At 41.0% G+C, this 21,776-nt stretch overlaps 1 protein-coding gene across 1 annotated transcript in view; it reads left to right on the forward strand.

Moving 5' to 3' along the window:
• Positions 1 to 15,023, forward strand: part of FAM20C (FAM20C golgi associated secretory pathway kinase) — a 105,858-nt gene extending 90,835 nt beyond the window's left edge. Inside the window, exons 6-10 of the mRNA XM_075010929.1 lie at positions 5,148 to 5,328; positions 6,657 to 6,766; positions 10,437 to 10,518; positions 11,769 to 11,828; positions 13,895 to 15,023. Coding sequence (XP_074867030.1) covers positions 5,148 to 5,328; positions 6,657 to 6,766; positions 10,437 to 10,518; positions 11,769 to 11,828; positions 13,895 to 14,147 — 686 coding nt within the window. The 3' untranslated portion in view covers positions 14,148 to 15,023. The remainder of the gene's footprint in view (positions 1 to 5,147; positions 5,329 to 6,656; positions 6,767 to 10,436; positions 10,519 to 11,768; positions 11,829 to 13,894) is intronic.
• The last annotated feature ends 6,753 nt before the right edge of the window (positions 15,024 to 21,776 follow it).

Raw genomic sequence — 21,776 nt, forward strand, 5'->3', positions numbered from 1 at the left:
CCACGCTATTGCCGCAGCTGGAATTGCATACTTACACGTGGCTTTAGGTCTAGTGTAGACCTGGCCTCAGTGAAAATATGGGCTAGGTGGCAGTCTTACAATCTGCCCCAAATGTGGGGCCACGCATACTATGCTGACCCAGGAGCACAGCACCGTGCTAAGCAGGAATTTTTGGAAGGGGGGGCCTTATCCACCATAAGAATAATTGTATTATTTCCACAAACCACTAAATATATCATCACAACATATACAAATATGCTTGTTAAAAAGTCCACATTAAATGAAAGCTATTGGTGGTGGGGGGGTTAATATTATAGCAGGGCCCCCTTAATCTGCTTGGGGCCCTAAGCAACCGCTTAGTGCAGTTATGCCCAGCACAGGCCCAGTTCTGACTTCCCCAGGGGAAGTCAGCTGTGCCAAGGCTCTGCCTCTGACCGCTCCATGCCCACCTGTACAGGATGGGGAGAATTTGCTAGAAGAGTCTGCTCTTTCCACTCCACTGCTCCCTCTCTTTTTCTTCCCTCCCTTGTTTTACATCCCCAGCAAGGATTGCAATCTGATCCTGCATGTCATTCTGTAGAAGTGTTCCTTTGTGTTCAGCCTGGAATTTATTGTGATATTTTGTCTAGCTTTATTTTTTTCAAAGGCATAGTGTCAAATGTTTTCTCCCTGGGAGTTGTTTGCTAATAGTATCACTGCCTAGTACAATGCAATGATCCAATTTCATGATAAACTGCAGCTTGCGACAGCATTCAGCCAAAGTGCAGCCCACGTCCCCTTTTCATTATGGACTGTGACAAAAGTTCAGATGGAGGCATGAAACCCTCCTGAGTTAACAGTCATATCAAAGGCAGAGCTCAAAAGCTTCAGTTCATGTATGGGCTTATGGGAAATGGCAGCCATGCTAGGGCTATAGAATCAGATTGGAGGAGAACCTTAAGAGAGGGGATAAAAGTTCCTAAATGTTTTAGGGCACATATCTTCTGGCAGTTGGTCTTCTGGAGTTTGATTTAGCACACCTAGGCCGTTGCTACACAGGTGGAAAATTTTTGGGAAGAAGGATCGTCCAGAAGGAGGACTTCCTTCTGGAAGTCCCCCCCAGGGCTGTGCTTCTACACAGCATTTTGGAGTCTTCTGGACTCCAAATCACGTGACGTTATGCTAATGAGGCACATGGAATTTGCATCCGCCCCTCATTAGCATCTTTTGCTCTGTGTATTAGCATGCCACTTCTGAAGGAAGCGGCCTGTGTAGAAACAGCCCTAGTGGGGCCACGCTAAATCAAATGATCAGAGCACCGTCATTGACCCCAGTACTCCTTGCAGTTGTGAGGAGTGAGGGAAGTCTATGGAGAGTTTTTCCTGGTCTTAACTGACCTCTTGCTTTGGAGATAATGGGAAAAATCGACGTAAGCTATGTCGACTCCATTTATGTCATTCTTAGACCTGGAGTTGTGTATCTTAAATCTATTTTTTTCCCTCTAGTGTCAACCTGGCCTTAGACTGGGGAGTCCTGGTTTTATGGACTCTAGTACACTTGAACCTCTTTACTCTGGCAATCTTAGAAATAGATTATGTTGGATTATGAACTTTTCCAGAGCAGGAGTGTTTGCTAGAATGAAGGATTAAAGTCTGTCATTAAAGCTTTTGTTATGTACAAGCCATTATAGAGGACTGTACATGATGTCATAATATAAATCTTCAATGCACTATATTTATACTGTTATTTTGTTTTTATTATCGTACTACCAGATTTACTTAGTGTTGCTTGAGTCTTTCACTCAACTAAGGTTGTTGGGGGTCTTTTTGGAAAATAAAAGGAAAAGGTACATGCTTAATTTAAGCGACTGTATTTTCCAAAAATACACTGCTATTTTTATTAAGCTAACTTTTATTTTGTGTTTCATAAGAAAGGATTGCTAAAATTTGTCCATTTAATTTTTTTACTGATTTTTTAAATGGAAGTTCCATCGAGCGTATTTCTTTTCATCCCTATAAATGCTCATCATTCACTATGTTTTAATAAAATGGGCTTTTTGTCAATTTGGCTTCCAATAACATTTTCTTCTAGTTTTCAAACTTTAAGCATTGATTTTGCTGTGCCAAAACACACTACTCCCAAATGTATCTGTTTTAAATCTTTTCTGTAAGGCTTATTCAGAGGCAATTGTATTCCAAGTTTATCCTATTTTTATGGCTCATGATGGTTCAGTCTCTTTCAATATTTGCTCAGTTTTATCAGTTTTCAGGACTGTACTTGATTTGCTGATTCTGTCTCTTTTCTGTTTGGTTTTATGAGAAGCAGTCTCTTTCCAGGCATATCCCACTTACCTGGCACCACCAAACCCTTATGTTGCTTTAAGTTAGGAAAAGAGGATGCTGTATCCCGAATTTGATGGCCGTAGCTCTTAATATTTAGGAGGAGTTCTTGATCAAACAGACAGATAAACAGACAAACTCTAGAAAATGTAGAGTAGATGAAAATAATTAATCAGAAAATCACTAATTGTACAGTATAGTGCTCTGACATTTCTCATGTTTACAAGTTAAATTTATGCTAGACAATACAGTATGTATATGTAGATATACTTTTTGTTTTGTTGCATTTAATTTAAATTTAATTTGTATTTATTATCATTATGGTGCCCCAGCTATGCAGGGGTCTGAACCATGAGTGTTGCTGAATCACAGATTCCTGGATTAAGGAGGTTAAAGTGTAATTTATTGTTAAGCTAAATTGCAGATACATAGATAAAGCTACTTTTCTATGCAATTTGAAAGATATTTTCCAAAGGTGCTAGTATATATGTAAGAGTTACAGGAATGTTTCGAGTTATTTAAAAGATAAATCATGTGTGTTTCCTGTTTAAAACCGAATAATCATATCTTTCGTTGAACACACAGCAAGATTGAAGGCTGAAGAAAATTTAGGAAATGATCAACCCAAGCCATTTATTGGCCAAGGATGTGGCTATTTCTGTGTTACGGGAAATCTCCTGATATTATTATTATTATCCTGAAATTAAAGCAATGCTCACATTTTAAGTTAAAGGAAACTTTTTTTAAAAAAAAGCACATGCTCAAATACCATAAGTTTTTTTTTTTATTTAAAGTTTAAAGTTCAAAAAATATTTTTGGTGCTTCTTCCCCCCGTTATTATTCTCCTCTTCATATTTTTCTTTTGTTGATAGGTTGTTTGTTGGTCATTCTCTCTGCTAGTCAAAAGGGCACTTGCCCTCAGGATAAAAGCATATATATATATATATGCAAAATATATATATGCAAAATACAACATAAACAAATATATATATTTGTTTATATTGTATTTGGGAACTAAATCAAAAATGGACTTAGTATAAGTAAGCATTGTGGATGCTAATATGTGACAATTAGAATGGCAGTTGTTCTTGTACCCTTATTAGCTAATAATGGCTGCTAGCCTTTCAGAGCACAGGGATTGGCATAATATGTGGCCACTGAATAATAACCATAGGGATAATGCACAAATCAGATGCCTACTACCAAAGTGCATGGAAATGAATAACTAGGAAAAACTCTTGAGTGATAATCCATCAAACCTGCCCTCTGATTGTTTGAGACAATTTCATGGTAATCAGTTTTTTTCTTTAAATAATAGACCTGAGCAATTCCAATCAGCAAAAGCATCATCGTAGCTTACTGCACTTTCATATTCTCCTGCATTTTAAATGTTCAATCTCACTTTACAAAAGGCCATATCAGCACCTACTGTAGTTTCTGCATCCATCTGTGGAAGGCCATGTCTACATGGCCCTGGAGGGATAAGAGACTGGCGACGGGGGAGAGGGGGCTGGTTTAGCCAGGAGAGGTATGTCCACACAGCCTCTTTACTGCTGGCAGCTCTCTCTGCCGAGGGTAAAGTTTCATGCAGCTATGCTAATTAGCTGAATGACTATGCAAATGGGAACTTGCCCATTTGCAATTTCTAGAAACCTCATTAGCTATGTTCCGGGGCCATGTAGACATGGCCAAAGTGTCCTCTTTAAACATGCTTCACCCCCTCTTGCTACATTTTCTGTGAGTTGTTACCTAGGAACAGGAAATCTGTTCCTTTGCAGTGCAGCTTTTTACGCTGTATCCCTCTGGCACAGTAGCATAAGGAGAGGACATGATCTTGCACAACTTATATTTTACACATTGGTGCGAAGCAAATATTTAAAGCCCTGTTGCAAAACCACAATAACAGGAACATCATTCTCCATTTCGTGTTAATAACCTGATTTCTTTACTGGGATAAAATATTCATCCTTCAGCCTTTTAGTGTATTCACTTGGGCAGTGGATTATGGCCAGTAAAACAGCCTAGCATTGCTATTACCACTCAAATATATTAGGATAGTTGCAAGATTTTAAAATACTAGACCCTATAAAATATGATAAGTGGCTGTTGAGGCTTTGTGTTTGTTGGCTGATGGAATAATACAGCATTCGGAGAGGAAATTTGTTTGTAAGATATCTACTGCCAGAGCTAGCTCTATGATTCCCTGGATAATTCAGTCTGTATCATAAACAATTCTCCCTTGTAAAAATTAAAATACCTTATACCCAGAAAATCCTGTCAGAGCTCAAAAAAAAAAAAAAAGAGCAACAAAATTCTAAAAAATGACTTGATTTTGTGTACTTTAATTTTTGGGTTCCCAACCTGAGACATATCACAGGGCCCAATTTACAGAAAATTCTGTGCAAATGCTTCATGATATTGGGCATTGTCTAGTGTTCAAGTATTGCATTTGACGGGCGGGGGGGCTATGTTAACTCTAGAGCTTAACCTTAGTGTCTGTAGAAAATAGCTATTATAGCTTAAAAAAGATACACTGAAGATGGAAAAGTGTAGAGCGAGTTCTTTTACATTTTATTTGAGAATACGTACACTGGAAATATTCACAACCCCCCTGAAATCAATAGCAACTTTTCCATTTACTTCAGTAGACATGAGATCAAACTCATAAACAGCTCCTTGCAGGTGATGGAAAGACTATCACAGGCCTCTGTGGGCTTTGAGGCAGGATCATATATTTGTCCATAGGTGTTTGCATATTTTTATTCATTTTACATGTTCTAAAACACGAATAAAAGAGAAAGTTTTCAAATGTTTCACTTTCTTTGACAGCAAACAACATCTGTTTCTATGGCGAGTGCTCCTACTACTGCTCAACCGAGCACGCTCTTTGTGGGAAACCAGATCAGATTGAAGGTTCCCTTGCAGCTTTCCTACCTGACCTGTCTTTAGCCAAAAGGAAAACCTGGAGAAATCCGTGGCGGCGCTCTTACCATAAACGCAAGAAAGCAGAGTGAGTACTTGAGACCAAAAGGCTTTCCGGCAGCAGAGCTGATGTATTGCTGGTCAAATATGAGCAGTGATTAATGTAAAAATACCCCACAAATTATGCAGGGGTCTAAAAAAGTCCATGGAAGTCAGTAGGGGGCATTTTATTGCCTTCAGTGGGCATTAAATCAGGCCCCTAGACAGTGGTGTACTTGGAACAATATAAATACTTAGAATCTGGAAGAAACACCTGATCCTTGATGGGACTTTCAAGGAATTATGCCACTATGGCCGCGTCTACACGTGCACGCTACTTCGAAGTAGCGGCACTAACTTCGAAATAGCGCCCGTCACGGCTACACGTGTTGGGCGCTATTTCGAAGTTGAAATCGACGTTAGGCAGCGAGACGTCGAAGTCGCTAACCCCTCATTAGTTGAACGTCGAAATAGGGCACATGTAGACGATCCGCGTCCCGCAACATCGAAATAGCAGGGTCCGCCATGGCGGCCATCAGCTCAGGGGTTGAGAGACGCTCTCTCTTCAGCCCCTGCGGGGCTCTATGGTCACCGTGGGCAGCAGCCCTTAGCCCAGGGCTTCTGCCTGCTGCTGCGGCAGCTGGGGATCCATGCTGCATGCACAGGGTCTGCAACCAGTTGTCGGCTCTGTGGATCTTGTGTTGTTTAGTGCAACTGTGTCTGGGAGGGGCCCTTTAAGGGAGCGGCTTGCTGTTGAGTCCACCCTGTGACCCTGTCTGCAGCTGTTCCTGGCACCCTTATTTCGATGTGTGCTACTATGGCGTGTAGACGTTCCCTCGCAGTGCCTATTTCGATGTGGTGCTACCCAACGTCGAAGTTGAACGTCGACATTGCCAGCCCTGGAGGATGTGTAGATGTTATTCATCGAAATAGACTATTTCAATGTCGCTACATCGAAATAAGCTATTTCGATGTAGCGTGCACATGTAGCCTGTGTCTAAAGATAAGTACTTGCATAAGTCTTGTCAGGATCAAGGCCTGTAGCAGGTTTTGGGTACAACAGAACTGGCTGATACCTTTGTCCAGTAGAGATGCAGTCAGTCTTAAACAAATGTTGAATAGTTTTGATATCTGATCATGTAATTACTTCAACGCACACCTGATCTCTTAGTTTTTGGAGCTGGGAGCCACATATTCTCCTTAAACTCATGATCCTTCCAGAACTTCTAGAAAATTAATTAATCAGAGGCAATCTTTACCAGAATTTGTATTGCTTGAAACAGCCTGTTAAGTTGATTGTACATGTGCTAAACATAACCCACTGCAGGACAACTAAATCTCAGCTAATGTAAGCTATCTACAATATATCTTTTCCAGATGGGAAGTTGATCCAGATTATTGTGAGGAAGTTAAACAAACACCACCTTATGACACTGGGACCAGAATTTTGGATATAATGGATATGACAATTTTTGATTTTCTAATGGGTATGTTTGTGGTCTTTTAAGATTACATGCAATGTTTAATTGTCATAAGAATCAGTTCTGTATACAGTGTGTTATGTCATTCAGCACTTTTCTGATTCACAATTAAAATTGCAAGCACTGTGTATGCAGTTTGGGTAGCTGAAAATTACACACTTATTTGGACATATATTCGTGTCAGTGCAGATTAGAAGAATAAAGATTTATAGAACTGTATGGTAAATAAGCTTAGCAATAAATGCTCTTCTTGTTATGTTCTTGGAATGTTCTTCATGGGAATTCAGAGTCTCTACAGTGTAGTTTACAGTGAATGTCCCTCCATTGTAATTGGATGTTTTCTAGTGTACATGTCCAGATTATACATTATTAGTAAAACTACGATTTAGTCATGGGCATTTATAGCAAAAGTCATGGTCAAGGGCAGTAAACAAAAATTCAAGGCCTGTGTATGACTTACACTATAAATACGCCAACTAAATCTTAAGGTCGGGTTGTTTCTGAGTAGGGATACCCCATAGGGAGCACTGCTGTTAGGGGAGAGTCAAAAGCCAGTGGGAGCAACTGTCAAGGGTCCACTGAGAGGCTCAACCAACAGTGGCTGCCCTAGCCAACCCTGCACTGTGATGCTCTAGCCACCCCAGGCCACCGCTCAGGCAGTTCCCAGGTCCAGTTACACTGGCCATTGCTTGCCCAAGAATGTCTGTGCAGCAATCACTGCAGCTGGTCCCAGCAACAGCTGATTGGGTGGCCCTGGGGTCAGCTGTGTACACTCATGTGCTTGCCCATAAGGTATGGCACATAAAAAGGGGGCTATTGGATAGTAATCAGGAAAGATGCAGAACTCACCGCAAATGATATTTTTATGTGCAACCCATGTAGAACTAAAATAAGAAGCTATAGACTCAAGACCAAAGTAACATGATGCTGTAGCTTGAGACCACATGGAAACTGAAGCAAGTGTAAAACTGCAGCCGCCCACTGAGAGCAATATGTTAGGAAACGTGCTGAGTAACATTTAACTAGCATGCTATTAAATATTATTTCATTCTTACACTAGATAAGGGCACTCAGGGTAGGTGGCAATGGTTAATCATAGAATCATAGAATACAAGAACTAGAGAGAACCTGGAAAGTTCATCTAGTCCAGCCCCTTGCAATCATGACAGAACCAAGCAACATCTCTAGACCATTCCCGACAGGTGTTTGTCTAGCCTGCTCTTAAAAATCTCCATTGAGTAATGTCTTGAGGCAATTTATTCCAGTATTTAACCAGTCTGATTGTTAGAAAGTTTTTCCTTTTGTCCAGCCTCCACCTCCCTTACAGCAATTTAAGCCCATTGCTTCTTGTTCTACCCTCAGAGGTTAAGGAGAATAATTTTTCTCCCTCTTCTTTGTGACAATCTTTTATACACTTGAAAGCTATTGTCATAGCCCTATCAGTCTTTTCTCTTCTAGACTAAACAAACCCAGTTCTTTCAATTGTCCCTCATAGGTCATGTTTTCTACACTCTTAATCATTTTTGTTGCTCTTCTCTGGATCTTCTCCCATTTGTCCCCATCTTTCTTGAAATGTGGTGCCCAGAAGTGGACACAGTACTCCAGTAGAGGCCCAATCAGAGTGGAATAGAGCAGAAGAATTACTTCTTATGTCTAGCTTACAACACCCCTGTTATTACATCCCAGAATGATGTTTGCTTTTTTTTTCATCCACTATGACCCTGAGATCTCTTTCCACAGAACTCCTTCCTAGACAGTCATTTACCATTTTGTACGTGTGAAACTGATTGCTTCTTCCTAAGTGGAGTGCTTTGCCTCTGTCCTTGTTGAATTTCATCCTTTTTACCTCAGACCATTTCTCCAGTTTGTCCAGATCATTTTAAATTATAATCCTGAACACTAAGACATGTTTAGCATCATGTTAGTTAAGTCATGGTAGTTAATGACTTGTTTAACAGTCTACATTTTGCCAAGTGTAAACACAGGCTACTTCAGTAGAGCTTCACACAATTCACACCAAAAGAATATGATATTGGTGCTTTGTGAACTGACTGGCTACTTACAGGTGGAGGGTCAGGGCATGTCTTCACTATGGACTGGATTGACAGACAGCGATCAGTCCATCAGGTGTCAATTTATCGCATCTAGTATGGATGCAATAAATTGACCATCAAGCAATCTGCTGTTGACTCCCATACTCCATCAAAATGAGAGGAGTAATCAGAGTTGATGAGAGAGTGTCAGCTGTTGACTTCTAGCTGTGAAGGCACCATACTTCAAACTTTGGCTAGGTTGTTCACACAGCTGAAGTTGCATAGTTCAGGTCAATGCCCGTGTTTTTGTAGAGAAGGCTTCAGTGTTGATTTTGACTGTAAAAACTCTTACTGGTTTAGGATCTGGGCACTGCAGAGATGGTCTGTCTCCTTGTGAAACTGTTGAGCCCCTCATTTTAACTGAGGTAGGGTGGGTGTCAGGGCAGCTGTCCAGGCATTCTCAGTGAGGGTATGTTAATCAAAAAGGGGTAGAAAAGCCTTTTCTCTGAGTCTGTGTCTAGACTGCCTTTTAGCACACTGCTGCTGCTGGCAGCACTATACTAATGACAGGTCATGAAATTGCAAATAGAGAACCATTTGCAAACTCATGCAGCTATTTAGCGTAGCCACATGAGATTTTACTGTTGGCAGGGGGTGTGCCTGCAGTACAGAGGCCGGGTGGACGTGCATCTGGTGGCTAAGCCCCCCTCTGTCACCAGTGCCTTATGCCTGAAAAAATTTGCACTTTTGTGACCTGTCACTAGCATAGCATTGCCAGCAGCAGCACTGTGCTAAACAGCAGTCTAGATGCAGCCTGAGCCTTTTGAAGACAAGGAATTATGAGGGGGATACTAGGGATGTCATAGAATTTGCTGGGAGGTTAATATTTAGGGCAAGATTGTAGCTTGCTCAATATACTTGCAAAGCGAATAATAAGGGAGCACAAAAAACTCTTATCCCTTTGGGGTACATGCCTGGGGAGTTCCTGCATGCAGATGAGAGAGGACTTTAGAGCTGCTATTTTCTGTGCCCACACACATGGACAGGGAATGGATAGACAGGGGTGGGAGTGCACAGAGACAAGCCTCAATGTGCCAGTCAGCCAGAATACTAAGCAAAATTACCTGTACTAGAGATAGGGCTGTCAGGAGGGAGAGGCCTAGGAACCAAATCATGATTCTTAGAGTAACTATGGGCTGATACTTACAGAGAGCAAACCATAATTTAGTCCATAAAATGGTATGAGACATATGTTGTCTGTTATTATATTATCTTTATATGAGAATGTATATTGTAAATTCTATACAAGCTACCATGTGAAAGCTAGTTATATTAAAATGTTCCCAATTAATGTGCAAAGTGATCAGTTGGAAGATGTTATAAACTCAAGCTAACAAGTATTGAACACAAATATATTTCTGTAATTGCCACATCTTTAGCATTTTTCATAGCAAATAATGGTTAACTTTTTCATCAATAACTAGGAGAACATGAAATATTCTGATCATGGGTGAAATAAACAGCTTCTGGATGTTTTCCTATTTGCATTCCCAGCAAGAAAACTTTAGAAATAAGAATGTAGATTTTTTTTTGTATTGTTTTGGTCTATCATCATTATATTCATTATTATTATTATTCTCTAGGAAACATGGATCGACATCACTATGAAACCTTCGAAAAATTTGGAAACGAAACATTTATTATCCACTTAGATAATGGAAGAGGGTAAATATATCAATAATTTTATGCATCAGTGGAATAATTTTTGCCAGACAAACTTCTTGACATCACAGCTATGGAGATACTTTATACATATCAATATACACATGATTAATTACTAGTATTTATTAGTATTAGAGCCATGTCTAGAGGCCCTAATTAGATGATGTATAAACATAGATATGAAACTGCTCCAGCTTGAAAGCTTTTGCTATAAATAGATAAGACTAAGAAAGAGGCTGTGGCCGCACTAGCCCCTCCTTTCGGAGGGGGCACAGTAATGAGCCAGTTCAGCAGATGCTAATAAGCACTGCTGTGAATATGCAGTGCCTCATTAGCATAATGGCAGCTGCGTGTGCTTCAAAAGTGCTGGTTCCAAAATGCACGCAGCCTGTGTAGTTGGGGGCCTTTCGAAACGACCCCCTGATTTTGAAAACCCCTTTTTCCCTTTTGGTTTCGGGAAGAAGGGGCTTTTGAAATCAGGGGGTCATGTCAAAAGGCCCCTGACTACACGGGCGGCATGCGTTTCGAAACCAGCACTTTCAAAGCATGTGCACCCACTATTATGCTAATGAGGCACTGCATATGCATAGCAGCGCGTATTAGGATCTGCTGAACTGGCTCATTACTGTGCCCCCTCCAAAAGAAGGGGCTAGTGTGGCCACAGCTGGAGTGTGAGAAAGGAAGTATTATTATTTCCCTTTCACAGATGGGGAACTAAAACCAAGAGTGTTTATGTGAATTACCTGAGCTGACTAGCAAAAGCTGCAGTAAAGGTGGGACTGGGACTGAACCTGGAGGTCCTGAGCCTTAGTCCTGTTCATTAAGCATGAAACCATTCTTGGCCTCTGGTGATATAATTTACCTACATTCATTTTTCACTCAACATAACAAAGCCCCATTAATTTAAGACAAAGTCTTTGTTTTGTTCTTTGGCTTGAAAAGGCCTCCTGAGAGAAATTTGAGGCCCTGGAACATAATTTTCACAGCCCCCGCCCCCCACCACTTACTCTGGCATTTCCCTTCAGTTACAGTGGGTGGGGAGCTAAGCTCAGGGACTTGGTCCGCTTGGCATCCCTTTTCTCCTTCTCGTTAGCCTTGGGCTTGATCACACACCCAAAGGTAAAGCTCCCATTTTCTTAACTGATGAGGCCCCAGGTTCTTAAACAGCTTTTTGATTTTCTAGAATGAAAAGTTGTTGGTGTGAATTATACACTAAGATATCCTTTGTGGTTTTCTCCTTTGTTTTTCAATAGGTTTGGAAAATATTCCCACGATGAGCTCTCCATATTGGTGCCTTTAAACCAGTGCTGCAGGTGTGTCTTATTTTGATATTTATTCCTAATCTGTAATGAGCCCTGTTTTTTCTTCTTTTTTCAGATGACAGGACTGACATCCTTAAGAATGAGGCATGTGCTGCATAAGCCACTCATTTAAAGTGTCCCGTATATTGTTGGTCATGTATTGTTGGCCAACACACTCTGTATGTTTAAATTAGGTGTGAGCTAAATATGGTCAGCAGGCTAGATTAAGCCTGCTTCTGATCTGGCTGGCCATGATCCTTTGGGATGCCAATGTCTGAGACACCTTGGACAGGCTCGCTGTTTGCCACACCCCACGCACGGCTCAGAGTGGCTGAGTGCTGAGGCCATGTGCATCTCTCCAGCATGTGTGCCTTGGGGGGAGGCTCTCCATGTACTGTCCCCCGCACACTCCTCACAGCTCCCATTGGCCAGAAACCAACCAATGGGAGCTGCCTGGGCCATGCTTGCAATGCCTGCAGCATACCAAGCCCCCTCCCTCACAAAGGGTATGTGGCTTTGAGTGGCACATGGGGGTGCAGCAGGCTAGGAACCTGCTTGAGAGTCCCGTGAGGCTGCTGGCCATGAGCTGCCGAGGAAAGCACCTCCTAGCCAGAGCCTGCACCTAGCACCCCATTACCTCCCACACCCCAACTCCCTGTCTGAGGTCTCCCCCACAATTCCTCTGCATCTCTCCTGCACCTCTGTCCCTCATCACAACAACATCCTGCACCCCTACTCCAGGTCACAACCCAAAACCTCTGCACCTCTGCCTTTGGTCACAGTTCTGTCGTACAACTCTGCCCCAGGTCTCAACCTAAATCCTCTGTACCCCCTCCAGCATCCCTGCCTATAGTCACAACTCTCTCTCTCTCAGACCCTGCACCTTCTCCTACCTTCTTCCCCAAGGTCAGAATCCTCTCCTGCACCCATACTTCAACCTGGACCATACATCCCTTCCTTCACCCAAATTCCTTGCCAGACTCCACATCCCTTCTTACACCCCAGTCCCTTATGCACCCAGCCTCCATCTCAGACCCTGCACCTCCTCCATTAATGTCATAGAAGAGTGTAATCCTTGACCACTTACCAAATTCTTGGAGTGGCTCCCCATCAAATATTATTGCCCACCCCAGTTTAATTGGTGCTTGCAAAACTGAGGAGGTGACAACAGTCCAATGTAGTAAAACAGATGCAACAGAGCTTTTTTAATACACGTATTTCCAGTCTAGATGTGCCCCATGGTGAACTCTCCAGCTGAAATGCTGTGTCTGTTGTAGTTTGCATTCTTGCTGATTGGACACAGAAATCATTTCTAAATATTGTTTTTTTGTCTTCCATGTAATTTCACTAACAAACTATTGACAGTATATTCTTGTTTAAACAGTTCTGCACTGATGCACTTTGGGCACTTGGGAACATAAATCCCCCTGATCTTAGAGAGAGTTCAGCACCTAAGTCCATTTCGAAAATGAGACTTGGCTCTTAAGTCATTTAAGCGCTTATACATGCTACTTAAAGACTTTCATGTACACGCTTAATTTGCACTTTTAAAGGAGACTTTCAGCAAAACTATTTCAGCTATTTCCAGAGAAAACTTCTGATTTCTTCAGAGAAACTTGACAATCACAAAACATCAACCTAATTAACTTTTGAAAAATGGGACATAGGTTCCTAACTTGCTTAGACATTGTTGAAATTTTTATCCTCAATGTCAATTGCCAGGAATTTCAGATGTGACTAGTGGTATCTGATGCCTTCATTTTTATGTGCCCAACCTGAGAAGCTTCAAAGGGAACTAATTTGCTGATGGTGAGTGCTTAGCACTTTCTGAAAATCAGGCCTTTTTAATATATCTTTGGATGACATTTAAAAATTGACCCATCTAACACCACTAATGGTTTTTAAAACATTGCTCATTCATTAAGAATATCGGCCTGACATAATACACGCGTACCATGCTGTCTTATATCAGTGTCTTCCACATTATCCTGAGAAGGACTAATCCAATTCTGTCTTTTATGCCCCATGTAATAAAATGCCACATCAATACTGATTTCCTCTTTTTTCTTCATTCCCAGAATAAGGAAGTCTAGCTATCTGCGATTACAGTTATTAGCCAAGGAAGAATACAAACTAAGTCACTTAATGGAGGAATCGTTACTAAAAGATAAAGTTGCACCCATCCTTTACCAGCTACACCTAGAAGCAATGGACCGAAGGTTGCGGATTGTTCTCAAAGCTGTTAGTGACTGTATAGAAAAAGATGGTTATGATAATGTGGTTGAAAATGACTTTGACACTGATGTTAACACTGTTACAACCAAGAGGTAGTGAAATCACATGACTGTATTTTTACTAGCTAAGTAAAGAAGATAAAAAGTCTTGCAGAAGACTGTGTATGCAACTTTGTGAATTCAGTGAATTCAAAAATGAGATATAATTGTTCCCAAAGTAGGTAAAGTGTAGAATCTGTGAAGGAATAGTTCATTAAGAAAAATATGTCTAATGTGATGCTTTTAAATAGTTCTTAAATCAGAATATGAAAAGGTTTGGAATATATTGAGATCTCACTGACAGGCGAATCTCGTTTGGTGGCAAAACACTTCCTGCTCTTTTTGTATAGACAGGAGGCCTTTATTTAATATTTTGTATTTATATATGATATATCTATGAAAACCACAGACCTACCTACCAAATGTAATGAAAGAGGGGCAGCATCGTTTTGGGACTCACAATTTAGTCTTGGTGACAGTCCACTTGGTTTTTTGTGTTAACCCTTTAAGTGCTCTCTTCCACTGTACCTAATTTAAACTGAATGCTTCATTTTTCAGCTACTCAGCATTTAAAGGGTTAAGACACGTTGAACCTTTAAAAGCAAAAATAACAGCAACAACAATAAGTACAGTGATTAGCTGGCAGGGGATTTTGATAATTGTGCATTGACAAGAATACTTGAATGTTGGTTTTACAGAGTGATGTAAAATGACAAGTTGTACTATTTATCCATAAGAAAGTAGCAGCTCTGATCTTTCTAGACTGTCGTAGTAGGGCTGTTACTTTTCCAACTTTGCTTTTGATAGTTTTGTGTAAATATATACATATATGGGTAAAGCTGCTTTCAGCAGCTTCTAGGCTTACTTTTGCAGCATTTTTTGTGGAATCGTTTGCAATGTGGTAAAAGTGCAATAAAGATATGGCAAATGTGTAGCCAGAGCGTCTCAATGGATTCATTTTAAGGGCAAATTTATTTCAAAGGACAAATATGCACTAACTAAATATCCAGGAAGTAGATGCATAATCTGTGATCACATTTTGAAGGTCTATAGAGAGGGTTGTGTTAGAGCAGGCAACGGATGGGTAATGCATGTTGAAATTATGCAGCAACTTTGCTGCAGTGGAGCAATGGTAATATTTAGCCACAGTTCTGAATGTAGGGGTAGGTAGCTGGTTACTGCCCTGAGGAAAGCTCTGGGAGGTAATGTGGGTCCCAGAACCACTATGCTTCTTTGATTCCCCAGTTCCCCTTACACAATGCTACTACTTTCTCTTGTGTGCTAGGCTAGCTTCATAGACTGATGCAGAAGTTGTAACAGAACCATAGCCCCACCCCTTCCTTGCGTGCCCTTTGGAGCAAGCCCAGGAGTGCATACAGAAAGCAGTCCTTGTTCTTCCCAAGCAAAGTACCAATATCTTCAAAATGGGCAAGCTAAAGAAAGCTTCCTACCTCCTCTCCTTGAAGCTGGAATATGCCTTTGTATATTCAAATCTTTGAATGGGTACAGCCATACAGTGCACCCTGCAGTACTTATGATTGTTATTTTATTATTGCCCTTTTCTTTATTGTCTCTATGCTGAAACAACAAATTTAGACAATGCACTGATAGCCTTTTCCTGGTAGAAAACTTCAGGGCTTGTTGTTAGCTAGAGGAGTCCATTTTGAGTGAGAGGAAGAAATCCCATTGGCTGGAACCAGGGGCTGACAGACTATAAAGCTTGCTCTACAGGGACATTAGTGGTTTGAATGACAGTGTACTGGTTAGGGTACTGTTCTAGCTTAGATGGGTTTCTCTAGACTAGGAGTTCAGGTGGCTTAGAAGTCTATGCTGCTCCTGCAAAAGATGATTTTTAGCTTGTTGAGATTAGTATGTCTCCAGAATTAGTTAATCCTAGGAAATTAGCATAACTGAGGTCTCTTCTTTCTGAAAACATGCTGTAACTAAGAGCTCACTGTAGTTCTGTAAGCTGGTAGAGTCTAGTTAAGGGCTTCAAGTAAAAGTTTTTTTAATCAAAAAGCAGGGGGGGATCTATACAGGCAGGTTTTATCATCTTAAGAAGCAGGTAGGGGTCTATTAGTTAAACAGCTTTCCTCTCTTACATCCTGTCCTATCTTAAGCCAACACTCACTGCTATATTTCAAAACAAAAAAAGCAGTAAGGTAGCACTTTAAAGACTAACAAAATAACTTTAGGTGAGCTTTTGTGGGACAAACCCCCTTTTTCAGACCATAGCCATACCAGAACACACTCCATGTTTAAAGTATAGAGAACCAAAAATAGTAATTAAGGTTGATAAATCAGAAAAAAAAATTATCAGGGTGAGCAGATCAGAGCAGAGGGGTGTGGGGGGAGAGTCAAGAATTAGATTAAGCTAAGTTTGCAAAAGAGCTAGAATGACCCAGAAAACTTGTATCCCAGTTCAAGCCACATGTTAGTGTCAAATTTAAATAACTCTGATTTACTCACCTTAGTAACTTTTTTCTGATTTGTCCTCTGATTTTCTCACCTTGATCATTTTTTTTTCTGATTTGTCAACCCTGATAACTATTTTTGGTTCTCTATTACTTAAATATTGAGTCTGTTCTGGTATGGCTATGGTCTGAAGAAGTGGGTCTGTCCCATGAAAGCTCACCTAATAAATTAGATTGTTAGTCTTTAAAGTGCTACTTTATTGCTCTTTTGTTTTGATAGTATATAGACTAGCCCATCTTTCTCTGCTATATTTCAGTGGGCTTCCCACTTATTAGTCTATTTCCCTCCCTCCATTTTGACCCTAGGCTATGATCATAGGGGGCCAATGCTATAGTTCTGTGATTTTTAGCCTTCCTGTAATTTAAAAACAAAACAGTAAGAGGGTGTGGATGAGGAGGGCTTCATTTCCAAAGCTATTGCATTTACTAAAGCCAGAAGTACTTCCCTTCTGCTTCAACATAATATTACTTCTTTAGGATACATATGTCAATCAGGTAATTGAAAGAAATGTTAGCTAACAGGCAGGTGGGTTGGCTGAGACTTGAGAGACCACAATTCAGTTCCCTACCGATTTTCTGCTTTTTGGCCAGTCATTTAATCAATTTATGCCTTATCTCTGTATCAAATGGGTGTAGCAGTGTTCTCCTGCCTGCTAAGGGCCTTGTGAGGCTAATTACATTAAAAATTGTGATATTCAAATACTCTGGTATCAGAGGACAGATAAATACCTCAGCTAGAATCCAGCAAGTTGCTGAGCACCCTCAGCTTGTTTCAATAGGAATTGAGGGCCCTCATGTCTTGAGCTAAAGCACATTGAAATCAGTGGCAAGACACTTGCTAATTAATTGTAATGGGCTTCTGCTGAGTTCTTCAGCTCATGCCTTACAAGAAGCTCAAGTCCATGTGCTCAGGCTAGGAACTAGAATTTTAGCCTGTGTTAATTCTCATTTTGCTTCTTCTAGGTATCTATGAGGAAAACCTTCAAATTATTAACTTGCCTTGTTTTAACTTAATTTATGGTATCTGCACCTGGGAGAGGGAGGTGTTTCCCTGATACTGAGGCCCCAACGCAGTCCCTCAGGTAGCAGAGAACAGCCTGTTAGACAACTCTGCTTCTTTTCTGGTGGTACAAAGCAGATGAGCCTAGATTCAGGGTCTGTCTCTCAACACTGAAAATACAAAAGGATTTTTTTCCCCATTCAGACAAAGGGATTTGCTGTGTTGCGGTGAAATCTGCCCACATGCAGAGAGCCAGCATAAGGTCTATGAACTACTTAAATCCTATTTAAAGTCTATTTTGGGGACATAACTGGCACACAGGCCTTGTGCTGTTCTTTTGCACAGGATGGGTTTCATTCCAGGAGGCCTTGTGTACCTGCTGTTAATGCTGATGACGTTTCTCTCTCTCTCTCACTCGCTCGCTGTATGGAGGCTGTTCACCTTACCAATGTGTGTGGCAGCCAGATTAATGCAATAGCACTGAAGGGGCTGTCATTATAGATTAGGTCAATAATCTGTAAACTCAGGAGGATTAACATGATAGAGCAGAACATCTTCTGGTATCCTACATAGCTATCAGGCCAAATATCCACTACAGAAAAAGTGCATGAATGTAGTTTTATTCCAAATATTGTATGTAGTTTGTGTCACAAGATGTATGCAGAATGCACCTGTAGATGCTGCTACAGTCAATCAGGGACATAACAGGTTAAGAACATAAGACCAACCATTTCTAGTCAAACCAAAGCTCCATCTAGCCCACTATCCTGCCTTCCAACAGTAGTCAGGACCAGATGCCCCAGAGGGAGTAAACAGAACAGGGAATCATCAGCAAAAATTTACTTGATATTCACAGTAAATATTGATCAGATAAATAACATGGCTTTAAAACTGCCTAATTGCAAATTTACCCAACAGTCTGCAATAATGATGCTGCCTTTTGAGTAATCAAGATATGACCAGAGACTGCTAAACCCAGGCTTTTGAGTTCAGTCCTGGAGGGAGCAGTTTAGGGATCTGGGCAAATAGATTAATAAAACTGTCCAGGATGGTGATAGGTCCTGCTGTGAGTGCAGGGTACTGGACTCTCAGTCACTTCCAGTTCTATGAGAGAGGTATGTCAAAGAAAATTGGGAAGTAAATTGTTCTAGAGCAAATAAAGTTTTTTGTTGCATCCCATCGAGCTGGTCCGCACTGAGTAGCACATGGGGTAACTAAGATCTTTGAGGCGTTTACCTTGTAATAACTGCACAAAGTGTTTCATGTTGTAGGAAATAAACACTCTGGGAATGAGAGGTAACTTGGAAGATTGATTTCCCAATCTCCACTTGGATGAACAGCCAGGAGCTGAGCTCAAGTCAGACTCATCTCATGCAAGAGATGAACAGAAAGAGGAGTGTCAAAAAAGAACCATAAGCATTCTTGCTGTTGTGATTGGAGTCTTCCTTGTATGTTGAGCCCTCATCTGATAATATTGGGATACCTCACTTGAGTCGAAGTTAGCCACATGCTAAGGAACTTGCTGAATTGGGGCCTGAATAAGTGAAATTATTTGCATTTGCGTTCCAGGACTAACACACTTCCCATGATACTTTTCCAATGTTACCTTAAATTTCACAGTCCATGAACTCTCCTGCCAGTGCACTTGCTTGCTACCCAGACCCAAACAAAGTCTCTAAACAAACTTGTTTTCAAATGCAAACTGAAACAATTCAGCAGCGCAGAGCACATTAGCATCAGGGTCTTCCATGTTATGCCTATTAGATGCTGCTAGATCTACTTGGAAGTATTTTTACATACAGAAAGGTGCCTGTAAGAGGGGCACATGAATGGCCTGCAGCCATAGTACTTCACGCTGTGGACTTGTCAGACTGAATTAACTATTTGTCTCTATATTTCTCTCAGACACCCATCCAGTGCTCTGGGAACTGTGGGGCAAAATTACAAGCAATTTGTTCTGATAGGTCAAAAGACCTAAAGAACTAAGCTGGGTCAGACCTGGTCAGGACTTGGTTAGAAGGCCTCCTGGGAAAATCAATGTGTAAGCAGGAATTGCTGGTGTTGATTCAGTCATTGTCACTCTTCCCTCCAATATTTAACAAATGGAGCAGCTTGAGAAACCGGTCTGGGGTCTGCCTCTTGTCCTCAGAGCTGGGCGGTCATGTATTTTACTGGTTCTGCCTTATTTTCAATTGCTGAATGGCATTAACATGTTAAATATTTTCCTGTTTTCCATTCATGTTATTTGCTCCATGAATGTTAGTGACTGGGGGGGAAGGTGGACTTACAAGACGGCATTTGTATTCAAATGTATTCCAAGTTAGGAAAGCATTTGGGAACATTTGTGCTTACAGATCAGCAGACTGCTAGAAGGGCTGTCTTTCAGCCAAGCCTTATTACTTAAACCTTGATGAGCTGTGGGCAGCCAAGTTCCAATTACACTGAGCACAAGAACAGAATTGACAGCCAGTGCGGGGTCTTGGCTACAGATAGACCCAAACTCAAAACCTCAGGGCTGGATGCAGGTTCCTATTGGAGTGGACTGATGCTCTGGGAAAATTTTTCGAGCATCTGATCTGATTTTAAAACCCCTGAGGTGGTGGGATCTCCATCCCTAGAGGTTTTTAAGTCCTGGCTTGACAAAGTCCTGGCTGGGATGATTTTGTTAGGATTGATTCTGTTTTGGATAAAGGGCTGGACTTTGACCTCCTGAGGTCTCTTCCAGCTCCAGGATTCTGAGTCTATCACTGTTGTGATCTGGGAGTTTGACTTCTGTTGGTGTCTTCATCACACGCCAGTGAAGACAGAACTACTAGGTGTACTTAAAGTCCCCCTCCAGTCTAGCTAGATAAGAGAGTTCTTTGGTTAGATTTATTGAAATGCTAAAAATGTTGCCTCCCCAAGTACCTAACAACTTTAATGTAGCTTAGAAATTCAGAGAAGCAGTAGTCCTATTCAAGGTAACCTGCTACCACAAATAAGCCAGGAAATTTAAAAGCTCAGAACACCCTAACCGGTGCTGTTCTAATGGTTGCTGCATCTCTTTCTAGAGATGGCTGCATATCTGTTGAAGTGGAGCAAGCTCTCTACACAGGTACAGTTCTGTGAAGCACCTGGTTGTTTGAAAAAGTCTCCTATGTATCACTTACCTACACTCTGTGAGCATCTTCTCAGGCTTATGAGCACAGTTGAAAGGATGAATAGTCCATAGTGGTCAAAAAGTGCATGCTATATCTGTTGACACCACAGAAGAGCTATATCAGTGAAAACTTGTGCAGATTATGAAAACTAGTACGACAGGCTCATGCTAGAATCCTTATCACAGGCTCATGTCCGGACCAGAAATACACCTTGCTGTCCTGATCTCTCACTGAGCCCAGGCAGTTGGGAATGAATCTTGTTTTGACTTGTGAATTGAGCAAATTTGATAGGCAAATCATTGCTGCAGAATAAATATGGAATACCAAGGTGTTAAGTTTTGTGGTCGTGTTTCTCTAGCTGTAGCCCCACTGCACAAAATCCAAAAAAATAAACATATGGTTTTGGGCAGAGATTGCTTTAGGAAATATTCTTCCCAGAACTGGGAACAGTCTTCCTTGTGAGCAGTGTTTTCTTTAGTCCTCCTTGAGTGTGAAGGGTTGGTTAGCTGAAGTCTTATCCTTGCTCCCCAGAGTCTTTTGCTACTTGGATAATTGCAGTCAGCCATAGAGCGAAGTTTGTACCAATTGCCATATAGATGGCCCTTTTTCTTAATCAGTAAACTCAATGGCAATTTTATGGAAGGAAAATTAGGCTCAATTTCCTCCTTGACTGCCCCTTTGCAGATGAATGATCGTGGGCTTCTTAGTTATATGCTTAAAGATTTTCTCCTTCTTTTCTGTATCTTTGGATATTTATCCTCCTGTTTGCTTCATTTCCATTGCCATTTCTGAAGGATTTTTTTTTTAGTCTGAATAAGCTTTCCTAAATTTATTATTTATAAGTCAAGGCACCCAGGGCCCTGGCATTGTAATTGCAGCTTTGTGTAAAGAATGCCAATTGCAATTAGGAGAAATTTATTATAACATTTCTGTATCTTGGTTCTTTATGCAAAGGAAGTCACTCTCGGGCAAGTTGATTAGATCTCCCATATAGGAGGGAAAGTGTATATATAATAATGTTTCCACCTTCTAGTTAGGAATCCTCAAAGAACTTGCCATTCATAGAGTGAACC

The sequence above is a fragment of the Carettochelys insculpta genome, chromosome 16 (assembly GCF_033958435.1).
Source record: "Carettochelys insculpta isolate YL-2023 chromosome 16, ASM3395843v1, whole genome shotgun sequence".
In the NCBI taxonomy this organism is placed as follows: Eukaryota; Metazoa; Chordata; order Testudines; family Carettochelyidae; genus Carettochelys; species Carettochelys insculpta.